At 35.6% G+C, this 22,517-nt stretch overlaps 1 protein-coding gene across 1 annotated transcript; it reads right to left on the bottom strand.

Moving 5' to 3' along the window:
- Positions 1–1,455: 1,455 nt before the first annotated feature.
- On the bottom strand, positions 1,456–19,938 carry itgb3a (integrin beta 3a). The gene is made up of 15 exons (XM_053515150.1): positions 19,660–19,938; positions 19,004–19,089; positions 17,246–17,450; positions 16,549–16,801; positions 16,084–16,255; positions 14,626–14,787; positions 14,318–14,413; positions 14,056–14,145; positions 13,449–13,583; positions 11,452–11,881; positions 6,175–6,397; positions 5,951–6,054; positions 5,403–5,522; positions 3,888–4,054; positions 1,456–2,206 (listed from the first exon to the last, which is right to left on the bottom strand). Exons 1-15 carry the CDS (start codon positions 19,724–19,726, stop codon positions 2,138–2,140), a joined length of 2,379 nt encoding a protein of 792 aa, XP_053371125.1. The 5' UTR covers positions 19,727–19,938; the 3' UTR covers positions 1,456–2,137.
- Between the last annotated feature and the right edge of the window lie 2,579 nt (positions 19,939–22,517).

Below are 22,517 nucleotides of genomic sequence, written 5' to 3'. Positions count from 1 at the left end.
AGCTCCCTGACAAGGGAAAACATTATAATTTGATGTTATTGAGCTGATGTGAGTCACCTAGACAACTTAATAATAGTAATTTACTGTCAGTTCGGTTTCAGAGCTGAGGTTTTGGGTTTGGAATTAGTGGAAAATTTCAGATACATTCAAAGTCATCATGCCCCAACATTAGACATGAATGCTTTGTAATTTTGAAGAATGAGAACACCTTTATCAGCCCTGCTTGATCAGTGGTAACAAGCTAACCAGTTGATGGTAGCCACTTCTGTTCCAAGGTTTTACTCTTTCATCTGGTCTGCAGTAACTCATTTCCTGTGTACAGTTACTGTAAGTTATTTTACTTCTTAAAAATTGAGCAATCCTGACTTCCAAATACTGGCGCTACATTCAAAACTGCATGCTATTGTACTAAATAATATCTCTCCACAATATTAATGTTATACTATATAGACATACTAGTTAGTGTGTACTGCGCACTTCGAGCTCTATCTGAATGTGTGCCCTCACAGTCGTGAGATTTTGTTGAAGCACAATCTATGTTAGGTAATGTTCCCCCACATCTAGCTTGCAATATCAAATATAGCGAAAGTCATATGACCCGAGATTCAAGTAATAGTTTGATGGTTAACTTCCCACACATAGTAAGTAAATAGGATGTTTATAATGTTTGCCAAAATAAAAAGTCAGAACTTTTTGAGATAATCATGGATTTAAAAAAAATCTATAATTATCAAAAAATGTTGGGATATTCACATTTCATGGTGTCTAAGCACTTCGGTGATTCTTCTTCAACTTTTCGAATTCAATATCTCTATTAAGATTTACATTTGTGAATATAGTCAGGCCATACATTTTGGAACAAAGATATTGTACGTTTATTTATTTGCATTATAAAGCGGTGTCCTTTAGTTCATCCTGCTACTTTTATCATCAGTCAGTCATCAATAAACACCAGCAACCTGGATCCACTTATGCTTATGCCATAACACTGGTGGACCATTTTTGACAGATGATGTGGAATGCTTTGGATCATGAGCTGTTAATTTCTTTCTCCATATTTTTCTCCTCCCATCACTCAGGTACAAGTTAATTCAGGTTGCATCAGTTTAAAGAATCTGGCAAAGTTTTCTTGCAAAGTCTAATCTGACCTTTCTGTTCTTGTGAATTACCAGTGGTTTGCATTTTCTTAAGAAGTATTTACTGTATTTACTGTCTCTGGTATGTTGCTAAAATTGCAGTTAATTTCCTCTTTTTAACAATGTTCCAAACTGTTGTATTGGCCATTAACAATTTTTTTTGCAATTTCTAAAAAAGTTTATTTATTTATTTATTTTTCCATCCTAATGATGGCTTTTACTTGAATTGATGCCTCATGTTGAGAGTTCGATTGAACAGCTACCAAATGCAAACACCTCCAGGCCTTTTATCTGACTGTTTAGCCATGGCTATGAGGGAACTGGCCACATCTGGCCATACGACTGCTTGCCAGACATTTTTTCCATTATTTATGAGCCCCCAAAATGGTGTCTTAAATTAAAGCTGAACGTCTTGACTTTGCTCACTACTTGAGTTTCTGTTTAAATTCAATGTGGTCATGTACAAAGGCCAAATGCACAAAAACCTTATCTTTGTTCCACATAAAAAAATCATACAGTTAATCTTCAACAATGCTTACATTTGAAAACAAATTATTTTATTAAAAAAACATCACAAAACAAAACAAAAAACAGAAACAACAAAAAGCAATGAAAATAATTTCCCACAAAACAGACTTTCCCAGTTTATTTTAATATCTCACCTTAATTTCTTTGTTTTTTCATTTAAAATACTATACTATTATTATTATTATTATTATTATAATTATTATTATTATAATTATTAAAATTATTATAATTATTATAATTATTATAATTTTTTTATGCTTTATAATGCTTTTTTTTGTGCATTCAACAAATTCAGCCGGAGAATCGTATCCATAGCACAGTTCTGCTTGGCGGCACACAGTGATAGTGTCCAGTTCCTCATCAAGGCCACAATGCTGACATCATCGATTTGTAGAATGTGTGAATTTATTCACAGAAATGTTACTTGACCATCACTGAGACAAGTAACTGTTGCTGATGAAGGTGTTAGGTCTTTAGGAGTTGCCACGATAGGTCACATTTGTAAAAGTAGTAGTAGCTCCTTTATACAATGGGTTATTGGCCTAAAAGACAAGAGGCAATGTTTCTCAATTAAAACATTTGTAATACATACGGACATTTCTACAAAAATATAACTTGAGCCGGGCCGAAGGGAATTTCCATGCACTAAAAAAGCTGACGGTATTTAACATTATAAAGACTTAAGATGTTAAACCATTAAGATCAGGAAGACATAAAGCAGACTAATTAGCACTATGTAACAGAAATGCTGGACAGATTCTAGAGCCACTGCCTTGTTAACTGTGAACTGGTACAGAGCGTGGCTAACAAAGGTACTACCTGTCAGGCGTGAAAAAGCATGACAGCTAGGAGGAAAACATGAGCACGTGAGAGAGAAGACATGACAGTGTGGGAAAAAAGGAGAAATGACGGCGGTTCGTGATGGAAGCTGTGTCCACACAGTAGAGCACACTACCATGACAATGACTTGGAAAAAAATGAATAATGCTGCGTTTATGTTGTTAATGTTTTTTTTTTTTTTAAACAAACTTGTTAAATTATCCAAATCTATTCTATGTGTTAGTGCCATGGTAACTCCAAGTTGCTGCTAATATATTGAAAGCATTTAAGGAACTTTTAACTTCTTTCTACATAAAAAGTGGGTAGGTTTTCAGAATGGAAAGAAAATTACAGGACTAATTTACATGATGAGATATTTTCTTTGGTGTGTGTTATTATTTTTAAGAAAGAGAAAAGAATCCTTGAAATTGCAGAAGGGGCAAGCAATTAATAGCTGCTATAAAAATCTGAAAGCAATAATAGAAGCAACATCGCATTAAAGTCCCACAACATTAAATGTGACTATAAATGGTTAAAAAGCCTTAACTACTTTTATTAATGACTTTATTCATTAAGAAATCAAAATTTGTAGGTTCATATCACACTCTTTATTTTTATATAACAGCACATCCTGTTGCCTTTAATATATAAGCACACACTGTTCTCTTAAACAGACCTTAAGAGATTATGAATTAATAACCAGAATGTATAATTATTCACAAATAATCATAATCTTAGATGGGGCTAGCTAACTGAATACTGTTTTCATTATGACTCATGTTTCAAATCACAAAGCTCTGACAAAAAACTGTGAGACTGCAAATAAAGACCATTCTTTATATAATGATTGCTAGTCAACATCTGAGAAAAAAAGTTCCCACAAAGGTTCTTTGAATTGTAAAGCGCTTTTAAAAATAAGTTATTTGCAAATCTATGTTCTTGATCCAACTGTTCCTTTGTAAATACCACATTATTAAAATGCTTTGTTCTCTAAGCATGCCTTAAAATAATAAACCACAACTCATTTGCTCCTAATTCAGCTCGGATTTAGTGAAAAATAACAGCCTTTATCATTTAAACCACTATTTTGCAGCCCTAGTAGGAATAAACAGGCTATACAGAACTTAATCAGAATATCCTGCCAAAATAAATTACATCGCACCTTACATAATAGCCGCTGTCATATCCCTGTGCTTAAGGAGACAGCATGAGCAGCTTTAGGTCTTGCAGCAGGAGACGAGACGTGACATGAAGCCACACTTACTCACTGGTATAATGGTAGTTGTTGAGAAACTACCAATTACCCCCATCCAGATACACCAGACAGCCAAATAATGTGGGTTTTATGTCTTTTACTAGTGCATTGTGTGTGTTTGTGTGTGTTTGTTTGTCACTCCAGCTTACCGCTTCCCACTTGGCCTTAGCTCTTTCCTCCTCAAACTTGGCAAATTCCCGGCGGTCATGAATCGTGACCAACAGCTTCCACACCAGCAAAGCAGCCAGGCCCAGCAAGAAAATGGAGCCAATGACGGAAGCCACAACTACCAGAATATCAGGACCTTTGGGGCACTCTAGACATAATAAAACACACAGATAAAGTAGTTAAAGTGAGTCACTTTGGTAATGAATCCACTTGTTGGACCACAAGTCAATGGTCTCGGTCTTGTCAAAAACTCAGATGAAAGTTTATTCAATCTTGTCTTGATCTTGGCCTACAAGATACTTTCCAGTTGTAGTTAATGTCTGTTACAATGCCTACCGCTGCATGTGGAGTTATACACCGATCAGCCGCACTGTCAGCACTGAGTATCAATTATATACAACAGGATCATGAGCAAGGCTCATCTACTGTATGCCCATAGGGACCAAAGGCTAACTTGTCTGGTCTGATACCACAGAAAAGCCAATCCAGCACAACTCGATGAAAAAGGTCAATGCTGGCCAAGACAGAAAAGCATCAGAACAGCTACTGCACCACAACCTGCTGCATATGAGGCCCAGCAGCCAACTGCTAACCTTGTTTCAAAATTCCCCAGATCCCAATCTGATCAAGCACACTTGTGGAGTCATGCCCAGCGAGGCCAGAGCTGGCCTTAATGTTTTGCATTGCATCTCTATAAATTTCAGTAAATTTAAAATTATATAGCACACAAATAATAATACACAGCTGTATTTGGTCTCAGAAAGTTGAATCTATATTTTAATGCATGCATATTAGTACTAATAGATATGAATTCTGCAATTTTGTGCATTTTATTTATGGGCTGTGTGCTTGAATCGAAGTTGAAAATGTTTATGTGCAAAACTGATTCCTGTTATGTTTCTTTGAAAAAAAAAAAGATAAAAATAAGTAGCAAACCACACGCATGCTTCTTATCTGCCACACAAAAGTGTGCTTTACATTGATATAAAATGTATGTACTATGTAATTTGCTTATAATTTTATTAAATTTAAGTTAATTTCATAGTAATTTCTTGTCAGATAAGTGTTAATCTACTATAATCAGTAGATTAACACGTCTGAGCAGCTCGTCTCAGTCTTGACATAGTCAGACTTAGACATGTGTCTCTTGACTCTGTATCCACTGACTATGTTCTTGGTCTTGACTCATGGTCTTGACCTAATGTAGTCATAAAACCAGCAGTAGGTATTGATCTTGTATCTATTAATTTCCAGCCAAAGCTTATTCTGCAATTAACATATTTAGTTTGACTCATTAGTTGTCATTAGTAGCTCACGTCCGACACTAAAGGAAGCTCTTACTGCTTTTAAGGGGCGACTATTGTGTTCATGCAGGGACCCTATGTGTATACTTATTGAAAACATGCTGCCATAAACTGCATGGAGCAAGACTCAGTGTGAAGTACAACCTGTGCCGACTCAAAATCTCTGCACATGTCTGTCTATGCGTCTCTCACCGGGTTCTTTAACGAGGTAGAGGAAGGATTTCCCGCTGATGTCTTCGTAGTACTGGAAGTGATGAATGCAATCGTCCTCGTCTTTGTAACTGCAGTTCACTGAGCTTTTCTCACGGAAGGCTGGAGAGAGTGAGTGTGTGAGAGAGAGAGATGGGCTGATTATGCAGTCTGATTAGTGACCTGTTTGGGGCTGTGTGCAGTGTTTAAAAGATTTGCAGCTATTGATAAAAATATATATATATATGGAAGGTGAACAAGCAAGCATCGGAAAATGACCCTTGGTTATTATAATATATTTTGAGCAGAACATCTACAATTATATATGCTCTTAATTAAGTTACATTTTAAAATAATACACAGGACAGAAATATGGAAAACCCCGAAACTGTATTCAAACATATTCTGTAGTATTTATTATAGCTAAATCATTTCCCTAAAAGTGCTTGTCTTTGTGTCATTTACTATCTTCCCTAAAGTGACTCAGATAGAGAGTAAAACATGATACAGTAAGACATGTTAATTAAATGGAGTGTAATGTGTGTGTATACCTAGCTCATCCACCAATATAATTTCGTCTCTACAGATTGCAGTGTTGCAGTTGTTCTTCTCAAACAGTGGTCCTCTCTTATAGTGCTTACACTCCACGCAGTCCCTTTACACACATACAAATAAGTATCACAGTTATCAGAGTTGTCATTGCTATTATTATATTACACACACACACACACACACACACACACACACACACACACGCACACATATGAGAACTCACTTTTTTAAGGTGCAGGAGTCAGGGCAGGTGGGACATTTCTCACAGGTGGCACCGTACGCTCCAGGCAGGGTGCATGCACACACACCGCACAAACACTCACCACGGCCGCTACACAGCAGCTCAATGCTGGCCATGCAGGTGTCCGTCCTTGTGGAGCAATTACAGCTTTCGCCTGACCAGCCAGGATGACATTGACAGAACCCGCATACACAATCGCCATGACCTGCGCAAATACACATAAACATAACTCTTAAGGTTTAAGGAGTCATCCTAACCACAGGCTTATTTTCAGTCATATTTCATTTGACTGGCATTTGACTACTTATTAAAAAAATATTCTGGCTAGAGTGATTTAAGTAGCTCAAAAGCTAAATACATTCAAGGCATGCATACATTCTTAAGTTATTATTATTATTATTATAACATAAGAATGTATGCATGTTTTGCATGTGTGTATTTAACCCTGTGTACTATTATGGATAATAATAATAATAATAATAATAATAATAACATGAATAATATGAATAATAATATGAATAATAATAATAATATGAATAATAATAATAATATGAATAATATGAATAATAATAATAATATGAATAAAACTATTTGTAAGTAATATGAGATATATCAATAACTGTGTACATTAGAAATAACAATACTTAGATATTATAGATAACAAAAACTTGAGGAAAATTATTGCACCCTTAAATGCCATTAAAATGTAATAATAAAAAAAAATTCAAAATAGATACACTGTCTCCAAAACAAACAAACAAACAAACAAACAAACAAACAAACAAACAAAAAAATCCCAAAAGTGATTCATATTTTCTTATGTTTTAGAATGAATAACTGGTAATAGGAATAAAACTACCAAACGTATTTGCAAACTAAAATATATTGCGAAATAAATAATAAAATAAATAATAAAATAAATATTTAACGTATACATACACATTGTAAAAAAAAAAAAATCCAAAATATGCAATAATCACCTTTAAACAGATATTAAAATGTATCTGCTACTTCCGCTCTGTAAAGCCTCATAACGGCTCTAATCTGAGGTGCTGTTTGCTAATTGGTGATTTCTGAGGCTGGTAACTCTACATGAACGTCTCCTCTGCAGCAGAGGTAAGTTTTGGTCTTGCTTTTCAGGGATGGTCTTCATGAGAGCCAGTTTCACCATGGCGCTTGATGGGTTTTGCATATTCACTAAATGTTCTTGCCAGAACTGTTCCAGAACAGCTGACCTTCACATTTTAAATTTGCAACTGATTGATTTTGTTACATAATTACCTTATGCCTTATGTGTTATTTCATAATTCCTAAATTTCCGGTAATGTCATCGATTGTAGAAAAAAAGTCCAAACTTGTGTCCAAATATTTAACTTCTAGAGTATGTCAAGGGACTCTTATTTTGACTTGTTTTGTTGTGTCTTGTCTCACTTGTCTCTCTGTCTAGTCCTCTGTACTGAAGTACATGTGTTAGTAATCCATGGGTAACTAATAGCGTTATTTAAATGATTTAAGTTCATGTCCTGCACCAACATTTTTTGCATCTGTTTTGTTACCACTGTTTTATGTAGTGTTGCATTTCCATGGCTTGGATCATTCTCGATTTTTGCACTTGTTTTGTTGAGCAGATGGGTCTCCCCTAAATATTTTTTATGGGGCCGTGACAACAACAGAAGGCGATTAGACTTTGCGGGCAGCTGCTTCGCCATCCGGCTGGATGTCTGAACTAATGAAGAAAGCTTGGGAGAGAGAAGTGAGATCCTGCATAGAAGCCCAGAAGGAGACTGGGGGAGGTGAGCGAGCAGCGCAGCCGAGCAGGGCAGGCTCCCAGCTTGCGATACAACACGTGTCTTTCGTCTAACAACCCAGCAGTGGTCAGGGAAATATGGCTTGACTGCGAAGAAATGACTAGTGAATCCAAGCACGGTGGTGTCCAGGGCAAGAATGAACCCCAGTCCAAGTGCCAACAAATGGTAGAAGGGGAAGACAGGGCAGTGTTGGCTCAGGTGGTTAAGGCAATGGTTTGCTGAATGGAAGGTCAGGCATTCAAGCCCCAACAATGCCAATCTGCCACTGTCGAGCCCTTGAACAAGGCCCTTAACTCTTGTCTGCTTCAGGGGTGCTGTAGCCTGGCTGACCCTGAGCTCAGACCCCAGTTTCCTAACTGGGATATATAGAAAAATAATTTTACTCTAGGGTAGAAACTAGCTGATTTTAGCTAGTTAATTAGCCAGGATTGCTGTCTCTGTAGCACGCCTGTAGTATTTATTTTATCAATACTAGACTTTTGAAGCTGGTTTTTAAAGATTCATTTCAAGACAGAATTGAGTTTGGCAAAAAGTGATGGGTGGTGCTCTCTAACCCTAGGTCATATTTGAATCATTTTATTTCGTTCAACAGGTTCATCTCCTTAGGCCATTAAACACGGGTGACTGACTGTCTCGCCAAAGGGACGGTGAGGCTGAGGGGTTATGTGTTATCAGTCAGTTGCAATTTTTAATGTTTCTCTCTTGTGCACACAAGGATTCCTGCTGTTTGTCTTTGATAGGTCATAAAAAACACCCCATACCACAGGAATAATAACAGAAAATCTTTGTGGTTTTAACACTGTGACATTTTCACTTGTTGGTATAACTTGAAACCGGAAACCGGCCAATGCCTCTTCTAGACTATGTTAAAACCGAACTCTCACATCTTGTGCATTTCCTCTGTCTGAACCAGCCCTTTTTGCATTATGTTTTACTCACCCACTAAAACTTTAAACCAGCGGTTCCAAATCCTGGTCCTGGAGGCCCCCCTGCCCTTGCATGTAAGGCTTTTCTCAGCTCCAATCAGCTAATGAATATTCTTAACTAATGAATTGGTGTAAGTGTGAAAGAGCAGGAAAACCATAATAATGTGAAAGGCAGGGGGTCCTCCAAGACTAAGGTAGGGAATCAGGTAGGGGAACAACAAAAAAAAGTTTCAGCTTCTTTAAATAAGGTTCACCATCTCCTTTTAAACCCTGTGATTTGCCCTCTGATTTGTTAAAACAGTCTGCGTTTGCAAAACCTCACCTTTCCTGGAAGGTTAACTTAATCATCAGTTCTGTTTTACTGTGTTGCAATGTCTGTGCCTGTCTCATCCTGTTTGGGCCTGATCCCCTGTGCATAATAAATGCAATGTTGCCATCGATTTGCCAAAAGCTGTAGTCAAAGTACTAGTTTGTGAACCAGGCATTTATCATTAACCATTTCGATTTTCCTGAACTGTTCAGCTTGCCTTCCTGGTCTCATTAAATAACCTTTTAAGGGTGTAAAATGAAATATAGGGTGTTTCCTTTAAAGGATTTCAAAAGATTTCAAACATCCTGCAGGATGCAAACGTTTTTAACAGCCTTTGTCACAACGGAAGTAGAAAGCAAAGTGTGAAACTCTCAAAGTCTGATCTGTTACACAGTGGACATACACACACACACATTGTACATATGAACTGAGTAAGACTCTCTTTTCAATATAATTAATGTTATAGTTATTACCACAATTTAATGTATTAATGTAAAATGTTAAGGAAATGATCTTTGTCATGTTTCAAAGTTTCAATGTGTTATATAAGTTATATAAATATACACTGTCTGGCCAAAAAAAAAAATGCACACTCGCAAAAAAACGCAATAGATGTAATAATCTGGTCATTCACACACAGCTTTTAGTCCTAGTCCTTTGAGGTTTCCTCACATTGTGTGTATAAAAATGCTCTTGCTGTCATTATTAAACATAGAAATGTTTTTTTAATTTATTTATTTTTTACCATGCAACTTCACCAAGTATTTACATGAAATAGCGACTTCTTTTGGACTTCTTTAGTGTACTGTGGCCTTTGGAAATATTTGTACTAGTAAATATATTTTTTGATAAATATACACTGACATTATATTTAAAAAAAAAATAAGATTACTAATGTCTTACTAATATTCTTGGTTTAGTGAGTCAATTTAAATGTATGCCACTTCCCTGATCTATACTAAAGCCGGTAAATGGCTTTGGTTAATAAGTCCCAACAAGTATTGTTTTGTTTTTAAAATACCTAGACAAGGGTTGAGCAATATAGCTCAAATATCATGTCATAGCTTATGCAAATCTGTGAGCATGGTGCACAGCTCTATGGTCTCTGGTTTGAACTTCAGGTAGTGTTTTTTTTTCTCTTGGTTCCTGCAACATCCCAAAAACAGTCCAAGTTGTTGTGCTAAATTGTGCTAAAAAAAAAACCCTAAACAAATCCCAAATAGTTTCTGGTAAACACTTCCCTGCCAGTGCCTAATTGTTTCTCGTTCTTAAATCAGATACAAATCCAGGGTGTATACTGCGCATCACTGATTACATTGCTCCATCTTTATTGCAGAAGTTCATTATGTCCATTGACTCACTGTCAAACCACAGCTAATTATAAGATCTCAATCAGGGGCTGCCAGGTTCCTGAGAGACACTTTTAATCATAATTGGAAAAAAGCATCATATGTCTCGAGAAACAGGCCATTTGTTAAATTATTAGCACTCTTAATGCTGCGATAACATATCATATGGTAAAACATTACTAACTATTACATATCTTGACAAAACCAACAAAAACCACAGGAATCTGGGATGGTTTCCATGAATATGCAAACCAGCCATATTTACAAAATGGTTTAAGGCTTAAAGAAGGAGTAAAACAGTCAGTATTACTGACAATACACTCATCAAAACTCAGAGCAAGAACTGTTCTTGATTATAAATGTTTACTGCGTCATCATATTACCCAACCCTTTAACGGAATATAGATTAAAGGATCTTATGTTCCTACTTATTACTTACTAAACTATTAGTAGAGTTTTTAAAATAAACCCATGATGAAGGCCTTCGAATGAGAAGTGACGCATCTTTAAGATCTTAAAGACCAGACTCTGATCCACTACAAAGTCTTCACATGTGAACATAGTAACAAATGAACCCAAACACATATACAGACAGACATACTGTATGTGTATTAATCTAAGCTCAACGCAAGCAACCACACTGCTTACTCAACAATAAAATGAATCCACTCTGAATACCACAGCATTACACAAGATCTGCCCCACAGCTCAGGTTATGCACAGACATGCCAAAAGGATAGTGGTAAATCACTAATGGGTGGTACAGTGGTGCCTAAATCATAGCTCCACTCATTACCTTATATTATTTCCTTTTATGGTACAGTTTTAAATGACTTTATTATTATATAAGTGTACTTCTTTCTCACCAGAGCAAAGTTGTCCTTTGGAGTGGATGCAGCTGAAGTCGTCACACTCGCAGTATTTGCCCCAAATCTTTCCGAAGTCTTTTGAGTGACAGTTACACTGACCACACACACAATCGCCTCGTCCATTGCAGACAGCTGCACCAGGGGTGTGTTCACAGCTGTCTGTGTCGGTGGGCTTGTAATCAACCTCACTACACTCGCAATGTGGTCCGAGACGTCCCGGGTCACACAGACACACCCCGCACTCCAGCGTGCCATTACCGTTATGACAGGCCGGACTAGCAGGCTGAGCAGAATCTTGACATGAACAGTTGCATGCAAAATCCACCGTCACCTGCAGTGTATCCTTAAAGCCCAGAGGCTTGATGATGAATGTATGACTCTTCTCTTTAGGACAGCCACGAAGAGTTGCCTCTACAGTGAATGATACCTAAAGGAGACAGCCAGAGATACATGTTTTTATTGTGACCATGTGTGAAATGGCTGGGAATAAATAGTTGACTATAGAAAATTAGAATGTCTATCTATCTATCTATCTATCTATCTATCTATCTATCTATCTATCTATCTATCTATCTATCTATCTGTCTGTCTGTCTGTCTGTCTATATATTCTGATCTGTATACGTCTTTCTTGTACTTTTCAGTTTCTTTTAGGTTTGATTTTGCTATTTTTTTTATTGTAGTCAGTGGTTTATGTGGAAAAAAACAGCCTTTTAAAACCATCAATCAATCAATCAATCAATCAATCAATCAATCAATCAATCAATCAACATTTATGTTCACAACACTAAAATTGACAATAAAGTGGCAATAAAAATAAAAAATACGGAAAAACTCAATAAAACGCATAATTATAGATAAATTAATGAAAAATATAAATGAAAAACATAATAATGATAATGATAATAATAATAAATAAAACAAAATGATAAAATTATGAAAAACATAAAATTATAAAATATTAAAAGCCATTCTAAATAAGTGAGTCTTTAGTTTTTCTTTAAATGAAGGAAGGTTCGTAATGTTATGTAACTCAGGTAGAATAGTGTTCTAGAGTTTAGGACCAGCTACTGCAAAGGAGCGATCACCTCATTTGCACTGTGACAGAGAGACCACTAGCAGGCTTTGGTTAGCAGAACGTAAGGCTCTACTTTGTTGATAAAAGCTTACTGTCTCACACAGATAGGAAGGTGCCAGACCATTAATCGCATTAAAAACAAACATCAAAAGTCCGCAACTGTACCGGAAGCCAGAACCAATAATAATAATAATAATAATAATAATAATAATAATAATAATTATAATAATAATTTTGATTATTATTATTATAAAAGGTAGATAGAAAAAAGTGAAGGATTATCTTGGGGCAGAGACTACACCATTACTGCAAGAGTTGTTAAAAGTTGCAGCCCAAAATACAGGATATGAACAGATGAGGTGTCTACAGCTTAACAGACATGTTCGACTTGTATTAACATGTTTGTTAAAGACGAGAACATGAAGCCAGAAGAAAAGAATTCCACAGTCTACGGCTGTTTTCATGCTTGAGTTCTGAACAGACCAGAGCACGTTTACCTGGAGTACAATATGTTTGGTCATGTTTGGTTATAAACTTTTTATTTTATTTTAACTTTTTTTTTTTCTAAACCACATTTTGGTGGAGTCAGGGAAAAAAAAGCTACGATCCCTTGACACTCACACTCTAACCAGATTCAGTTCTTGTTGTGGACTTTCAGGCCAAATTTAACAACTCCCAGTGAGCATAATTGCCTGTGCCTGGGGAGGATAAATGTACTTCCTCATTGATAAATACAGAGCTATCTATGCATGACTATGACTAACATACCATATAAAAATGAGAAATCTGAGCACAATTAATGTTACCCTGAAAGTGTTAATGGCAATAATGGTGGTTCCTCTTCTCAGTGCAACGTTGGTGCAAATCCCATGTAACTAAAGCCTGTATGATTGACTGGATTTTTATGAGTTACTTACTGTGTCTCCGATTTTAAGTCCTGAGCAGGATTTAACGCCGGGCACTACCTGTCCATTGAGGCATGTGGCATTAAACGATAAGTCCAGCTCATCTGGAACACCCAACACCTCCAGTTCTGCCTTTGACCTGATATTCTACAGGAGTAAAAGGGCATAAAGTCACTTTCATATTGTTCATTGTGCTGTCAACTTACTGTATCCTTAACAGTTTTCAACTTAGTGATCCAGATCGGTGATTTTCTAAAACAGCACAGTTCTCACTGTATTTCCATCTATAATTCAAGTCACACATTACAATATAAAGTATGTGCTTGTTGTACCATCTAGTAACAACTGAGTTACAGGGACTTGTACAATATGTAATCTTTAGGTTATAATTAGCTGATTTACATGCATTATTTAACAAAGAAAAACATATGGTTAGTATAGTTATGTTAGAATACTCCATGAGAGTAAATAGAAACATACCACCCAATCATTGACTATTTTTCTATTACTGCAAGCTCCAAAGTGTTTCATTCCTTATATATCAAGCTGCAGAATCAGAGCAAAGACATGGATGTCATGTAACAATTTCAAGTAGGGAAACGAGTAGTGTGTAGCTCACCGCGTACGCATCCAGGATGAGTTCGATGACATTTTTCGAGTCCTTGAACAGTTTCCCAACAGTGGTACCAGGAATCAACTTACTGTAATTCTGAGAGATGGGAAAAAACAGTGAGTGGGTACGGAGGTGCAACAGTGTGCAATGTGACAAGACAGTAGGCAGCAATAGGCGCTTTAATGCTAGAACGTGACTGTGTGTGTGTAAAAATAAGACGAGAAAAAAATGTGTGGGTAAAGTCATGTTTTTTTCTTCAACTACTCACAAGATACAGCGGTATCACATCCTCAGTTACAGCAAAGATAAGGTTGATATTATTCTCAGTCAGTTTGTCAGTGAGCATTCCAATGGAGGGATAGTCCTATAACGAAAATACACATACATTTCACGCCTTTTCAGTTGCCAATCAGTTCACAAATGTATTTATGTATTCCGAAACACTTTTATTTATTTTATTTATTTTGTCCAAGTCTGTATTGAAGAAGCAGTTTCAATACACTTTATTCCAAACTGATTTTTTTCATTCTACAGAAAAAAACAATAACAAACTCAAACACAGTTACTCAGACTGACCAGTATAGTAGTCTTGTCATAGATGTTGTTGTTGTCGGTGTAACATTTTCCATCATTGGGCTGGACAATGCCTGCGATTTTGCCGTCCAATGCTGTGTGGCTTGCAGCATCTGTAGTAAACACCAGCAGGTGGGATGCGTCAGGCCGCCACCCAATTTTATCCTAATAGACAAATAGTAGCATGTAGGTGTGTGTATGTGTGAGGAAGAGAGAGAGAGGGAGAGCGAGCGAGAGAGGGAGATTGTTCAAGGAGTCTGCAATTGGCAGGTATCATTTTCCACACTCACTATGAAAAGTTTGAAAGAAATAGAAAACAGGTATCTTCTTAAACTATAACTATTAAGTTTAGGCTGGTGTAGTGTTTGCTTTTCTGAGACAAGTCTCTTAAGTCTCACAACATATAAATAATAGTATATATATAAAATGTACGGTAAAAATTCCATTGGCATTCAGCAACTGCCCATTATTGTATGTGGTAATTACACATTAGTTAGAGATTCCAAATAAGTTAAAAAAGCTTCATATTAGTTATTTAGATTTTATGTATATATTTATTATTATATGCAACAGAACAATATGTCATTTAAATATTATTATATGCATTGCATTTTAAGTAATAAATGGTCAATTGTCTCTTTTAACTATAAGTAAGTAATAAAACACAAATCAGTATGTTGTTATTAAATTGTATTATATTTTTGCTATTATGTTGTTGTTGTTGTTGTATGTCTTTCGGCTGCTCCCGGCAAGGGGTCGCCACAGCGGATTACCTAGTCCGCACTACAACTTGACACAGGTTTTACACCGGATGCCCTTCCTGACGAAACCCTTCCATTTTATCCGGGCTTGGGACCGGCACTGCATCCAGTGGCTGGGGTTTTGGCACTGGCTGGGAATCGAACCCGGGCCTTTCGCATCATGTGCCATGATGTAAAATATCCTAATATGTATTCTGTCCCTGTTATACCAAGTTGTCAGTGATTGCAATTTTAATTTTTATAAAATACCAACATATACATTTCTTCTGTTTATAGTTACATTCAAATGTTGTAGAATGTCTGTATGACAATTTAGTTCATGCTATTACCTAAATTACAGATATCTCTGCTCAATAACAAGCCTCTTTTTTTTTCTTTTAGAAAATTGAAAGTTCAAATGTCTCTTTTCTAAAGACTTTTATATGGCATTTATCCAACATAACATAGCACTGACATTGGAGACTCTTTCCATAATTGTTAAATAAATATCTCCTAAAGTGTCAGAAACATTTTTAGTTCTTTGATTTTGGGCATCTGATTGTGTAGATTCTTGCTGTATACGTAAGTAAGCTGAATCTGAAAGGATCATTTATAGAAAAAAGTTATATAAGCCTGTGATTTGAATTATAGTAGGAAATACTTTCAGACCTGTTATAAGGAAAAAATAATCAATGTTTTTAATTGAGATTGTATGCATTACCTTGCAGACCACAGTCTGCATGATGGCATCAAATCCTCCTTCTGGCAAGTCTCTATTCCTTGATACTTGCTGTTTTTTCACTTCCTCTGTGAACCGATCCACCTGCTCTGTCAGTGAAAGGATGTTCTTATAACCAAATTGCGGCGAGCAGGTAGTGGGCGTCTTGAAACCCCTACAGTGCAAACAAGGTCATGTACTGTACAGGACATAGACAACAACTCTTATGATAATATTATTATTATTAATAATAATAATAATAATAATAATAATAATAATAATAATAATAATATTAATATTAATATTAATAATATTAATAATATTAATAATAATTATTATTATTATTATTTTCAAGACAAAACTTTATAAAATTTCCATTTATATGACTATGGGTTAAATAATTTCTTGATTAAGGAAACATAATGATTTGCATATATTACATATAAACTTTTTAAAAACACATCTCACCTAAGACATGGGTTGCTTATGGCCTCAGCTGGAAACATGTACATGTATGGGGAGAGTGTTTTATCCACAAATGCCCCAAACCCCATGCGCAGGTTACTGGTGGTACTACCCATAGCTTTAGCCAGCTCACTGCCAAGGGAGCGGAGGTTGCTCAAGTCATCTGCCATAGAATAGGACAAATCCATCAGGTAGTAGAGATCTACAGGGTAATCAGCCACCTGCCGAACGGTCACCTTAAAACGCTTCGAATCATCTGTTGGCAAAAGGGTAAAGGTAGGGAATAATGGATAAACAGTAATTATTAAAATGTTAAGATATAGGATTATCATTTGTCATGATCCAATTTCCCATAATCTAAACATTATTTGACTTGGCTTCAATATTCTCCAAAAATCAATTGATTGCATTTAGTACAGTATTAATGTTTAGATTTGAACCCTATTGTACATAAATAGTAATAAATAAAAAAGTGTAATACTGAGGTTTAGATTAGGAAAGAATAGCAAATAACGTCCTGTAAGGATAGCATCAGTGAGCAGTTATAAGATCATGGTCAATAAGACCCTCTAGCTATGTCACCCTTTTGTTTCATTAACATCTAGAAATATACATATATTTTTAAAGTACAAATAGCAAATATGCTGACTCTGTATATGTGCCTTCTAATACAAATAATTACCTGTGTTCAAAAACATACCTGGCCTTAATGTCAGACGGATACGCTGTGGTTGAATCTGAGTGATGTCACCAGCTGAGCCATGAGCATGGTCACTAACAGGACGGTCCTCTTCCACTACAATGCTACTGACTGGAGATTCAATAAACTGTGGTTTACATCCAGACTCAAGCAAGATGGACTTTTGGTTACAACGGGAAACACTGGAGCTGTTGGAAGCCATGTTCTGACACAAATAACAAATGCGTACACACTTGATATTGATATTCTTAAGTGATCACCATGCAGTGATGACAACTTATGTAAAATAAGTAAAGAAATGTGATGGCAGGTCAAAAAACATGCTGTGAAAACATTTCTTGAAAATTTTTCTGCTAGAAGAATTTTTTTTTAATTATGTGATTTATAAGTGTATAAATTACTTCACTAAGAGATGAATAATGACAACAATATTGGACTTGTCCAAAAGTGGGCCTGCACATCCTCAGCTTCACGGTATAGACTTAGAGCTTTTATTTTTAGATATATTTATTTTGCATTGTCATCATAAAATCATTTCAGATATAAATCTTGTCTACAAAGATGTTTTAAAACCAATACATAGCGTTACATATATATGTGTCAAGTTAATGTCAACACATTTATTATTCTTAATATAATTTTAGTTTGGAAAAGTAAATGTGACGATGTAGCGTTAGCACTGTGGCCCTTCACCTCCAGAAGGGTTTGATTCCTGCCTTGGATCAATACAACATATTCAGTTAGCAATCAATTGATAGCTTAGCAACTTTACATTTTAAAAGTTAAATTAAACAATAATTCCTAAACATTATTATTGATTGTGTTAAACAGGTTTGTACTTTTACTGTACATACTTTGCTCAACTTTGTTTAACTTAGATCAGATCACTCCATATACTCTAGCCCACAGCATTAGCTCTTTATATTGTTGGAATCTTTCATGTTAGCAGGTTAGCTTTAATATGGTCTCAGTGTATAGTTATGGTGACCAGTAATTTGTACGAGAACCAAACTAAACAAGCACTTTTCTTGTTTAAAGATCTGAAAGAATTAAAACACTAAAATGTATTCTATTTCAGGTAAAAGAACCACTTTAATTTGCTCCACAATGTACTTTCAGTACAAAAGTGCAAGTACTTTACAAAAAAAAAAAAAGATTTTTCTAGATAGCTGACTGAGTTATTGACAATTAAAAAAAAAAACAGATTTTAAACACAACTGAAGTTGTTGTTATTAAATAATATGAATGTTCATGTCTAGAGAGATTAATAGCAACAGGATTTGACATTAAACAAATTGCAGCTAGCATTGTTAGCCTGTTTCATTATTTTCATAGCTAGTTAGCTAACTGCTACCATTTCTATCCTGTATAATGCAAGTAAACATGGGCATACTGCAAGCATATACAGAATATTATATGGTTAAAAGATGTACCAAAACATTATAATTATACAGAACCCACTTCTGTAAACATAGACCGCATTCTTTTTGACTTTGAAATTGTTTTTTCCTGTCCTTCTCATGTTGGGTGCAGCTCAGTCATTATATGGTGTGAGTGATAGCAATCAGTGATAGAATCAATGCACTTTAATGTGTGATTGTCATCTGAAAGGTAGTCTTGAACTAAAATGTAGTAAATAAAATGAATATAAGGTTTTTCATAAAAATGTAGTGAACTTAGTTTTGTTAATAAACATTTTTGTGTAATATTTTCTTTTACTTTCACAAGTGTGTATTGTAAGTTTGTGAAAACACTAACTTTCTGAGAACACCAAGTGCAAGACGGATGAATGGACAGACATTCTTTGCACGTTCCGACTCCTCTGGAAGTACATATGTTTGAGCCTAGGGATAGAAAAACGCACACATAGGAAAAGTAAATTGTTTTTGTCTTTTTTCCGAGCTCTTTTTCTTTCTCCTTCTTGTCTTAAGGTTACAGCTCTTGCCTCTTTAGCTTGAGGGCATGGTATTACCCTACTCTTACATGTTAAGTCATGCATGAGAAGCCACAGAGAAGCACAGACATGTGTTCATCAGGCCTGATCATTACCAGCAGAAATGCTTGTGCGGTGTCTATGTTCTCAAACACATTTTTCCGTTTCTTTACAATCTACACAAAAGCAATGTGTTGTTATTAGCATCAACACTGGATTATTCTACCTAACATTGACACCATATTACATCTGTGAAGAACAGTTTTGTTCTATTTATGAACAACAAATTAATAGACATAATCTATATAAATATGCACACAATCATATGTAAATATTTTTGTTAATAAAATAATTATGTCTGTAATGAAAAATAATAATGTCTAACATGCAACCTAGCACTATGCCACTTTGACAGAAGACAATAACTTTGCCACACCACTTTAAGCACAAATTTCAAGCAAACAAAATATAAGAAACTTACCCGAAGCTATAGAAAGTGCTGTGAGGACAGTCAATACTGCCCAAATAGGAGGCAGAAACATCCCCATATGAGAGGTCAGAGATGTTGAGCCTGATGCCGTCTTGTTTGCTTCCTCTGTGTGTGAATGTTCGTGTGAATGTCAGTGTAATGAGCAGAAGCTACGTTTTCCTCATTCTTTGACAGGATGGGTGGGTGAACCCACCAATTCTAACTCCCCATGTCCAAAGTTTTTTCTCCAGTTAAGGGGACGGTTTGTAATAGTCATAATGTACAAATGCAAAGCAAACACTAATAAGCCCTCCCTTTCCCTCCAGCAGACCCCACCCTTGTGTTACAACTACATACGCTTCATGAGTTTCCTTTTAGGGAGAAGTAGAAAAGCTGAGTAACTCCATTCCAGATGGAAGTGGAGCTAGACAGGAAATATACAAACAAGGAAGTTGAAATGATAAAACAAGACAGAACTTTTGCATTGTAAACTTAAGGTATCTTTGGAAGCGCAGGCGATCTAAGAAACATTATACATTTTAATAACTGAAACAACTTTAATGATACATTTTAAATAAGAAACATAGCCATTTATTAATACACTTAAAGGATGTTCACCCAGCCTTTTAAACTTCACAGGTATGACACAACATTTTTTTCTGGTTTTGTGAAACATACCTCTAATTATATTAACTTATTGTAGTTAATGACAGATTTTTTCCCCCAGAACAATTACAAGAAAACATATGACAGCTCTTAAAGTTGAAGAGAAATTAACATTTCTAAAAACAAAGAAGTCTAAAAATGCTAATTAGTCTGCAATAAGAGAATGCTTACTGATCTTAATGAGCCGCTGGACTCGGCTAGTTGAAGCCTTGTCTCAACAAGAAAGCTGTCAGTTAAAAAAATGCAAAGGGTTATCTAAAAGGCTAAAAAAGGCTAAACAAAACTATTTAAAAAAACAAGAAGTGGAAACAGAAGTCTACGTTTGGGACAGAACTGTAATGAAATTGGCCAAATAAAATTATATCTTCCCATAGCAAAGCCAGACAAAAGGCAGTGGTGGCTGAAACAGTTAAGGCTCTGCGTAACTAATCACAAAACAAACAAGGGTACAATAAGCTAAAAAGAAGCATTCATGGAGACTGGATGATTGGATGGCAGTGATAGTAAGTGATAAAACACAAATCTGCATTGGCCAAGGAGTCTTGGGCTGTCCTAAAGAAACATAAAAAGATGACAGCCAGAAGAAAACAATCCCTCATTTTCTCCCTCATCAATATAAGTAAAAGAAGTGCTTAGTCTTTACATTGGTCAGAACCTGCTTTGTCAAAGATTATTAATTAAACTTTGCCACTCCTTCGATATCTTTCCAAAACCCTACGTCATAAATAAAAACAAAATGTTGAGTAGAAGGGAAGTTCTACTCAGTTTTGTGCCAGATGACATCACAGCGCCTATCACTTTTTTGGACAAATATAACTCTTTTCCCTCAAGGTAGGCATGGGTAAACGTGGCATTTCACAGAGCCAATCAACTTGTTAGTTTACTGTGTATGCAGAAGACCCAGAAATGATAGTGATGCACCTACAAGCCAACACAATCCTCACCAAACACAAACAAAATCGTAACATAGCACTTACTTCAGAAAAAAGGTACGTACACGATCAAAACTGAACCTTGCGCCATGAATAAAATCAGTGTTGAATTAAAAGACAAGTAATTTTATCTTTAACCTTTTAACTATTTCAATGAGAGGTACTTATACTAGTTTATAGTATGGTAGAAGACCAGGGAAGATGGCCATCATTACCTCAAAAGTATTTTGGACACTTTTTTAATTTCATCAATATAAAATATGTTTTTTATAACTTTAGGCTTTTTTTGCCTCAAAGAATACAGACTGAGCAGGAATACCTGTAATTATTTTTTGATAATTCCATAACCTTTCCTTAATAGTGTGTATTTCCATACTGTATACTTGATTTAAAATTGTCATTGATTTTTTTTTTAGCTTTTTAAAGCTAGGATGTTCCACTATTAAACAAAAATTGTTTTGTATCACATACATGATTTGCTTATTTGCTATGAAGCAAAAGCTGGGTCATCATCTCTAAGTGTGATGATTCCATAATTTTTGCCAGGGGTTGCATTCTGGCGTTGTGCCTAATCACTTTAACGGTCTAATCTATTTTACCTGTATGCATCACCACAGGATGGTGGTGGTGACTCAGTCTGTAATTTAAGTGAATTTTCTGGCCCGCTTAGTAAAATTCGGAACCTGCAACAGAAAAGTAGTCACACAGGAAATGATGATATTAAAAAAAAATAAGGAACAGTATGATAAAAGCCTGAATGTTTCTTCATGAACCCTGATGAAAGCTTTCAATCATATGAACCCATTTCTGTACTGGCCAAGTGCTGTTCTACATTTATTACCCTTGTTGTTGTGATGAACTCATGTGAACCTGGTTGCCAGAACACAGCCACCACTCAGGCTTGATTTGACCACGGGTATGATTTGGTCCAGATGGCCTACTTTTAAGTTTACCTTTAAATACCACTCACCCATTAGATTTGCTTGATTGCATTTGTGTCCAAATTCAAAATGCTATTAAAAACCTTAAAGTTGTTTGCTTAAATAAAAAGAATAGTCCAAAATGTACTTGAAGTTTTCATAGCTTATGTCTGTATGTTCATGAACATAATCATATTTGGCCTGCAATGATCTCCTCCAAATAGGAAATTACAGTATATATCATTCTATTGGATTGATTTGTTTTTGTTTTTTTCAAGCAAGTCAAGTACAGATGAAGCTTAATTCCAGTCAATCCTCTCTGTTGAAATGATATATGGTAAATAAGTAAGTT

This window comes from Clarias gariepinus, chromosome 16 (genome assembly GCF_024256425.1).
Source record: "Clarias gariepinus isolate MV-2021 ecotype Netherlands chromosome 16, CGAR_prim_01v2, whole genome shotgun sequence".
NCBI lineage: Eukaryota > Metazoa > Chordata > Actinopteri > Siluriformes > Clariidae > Clarias > Clarias gariepinus.
This window is presented reverse-complemented; position numbering and strand designations above follow the sequence as displayed.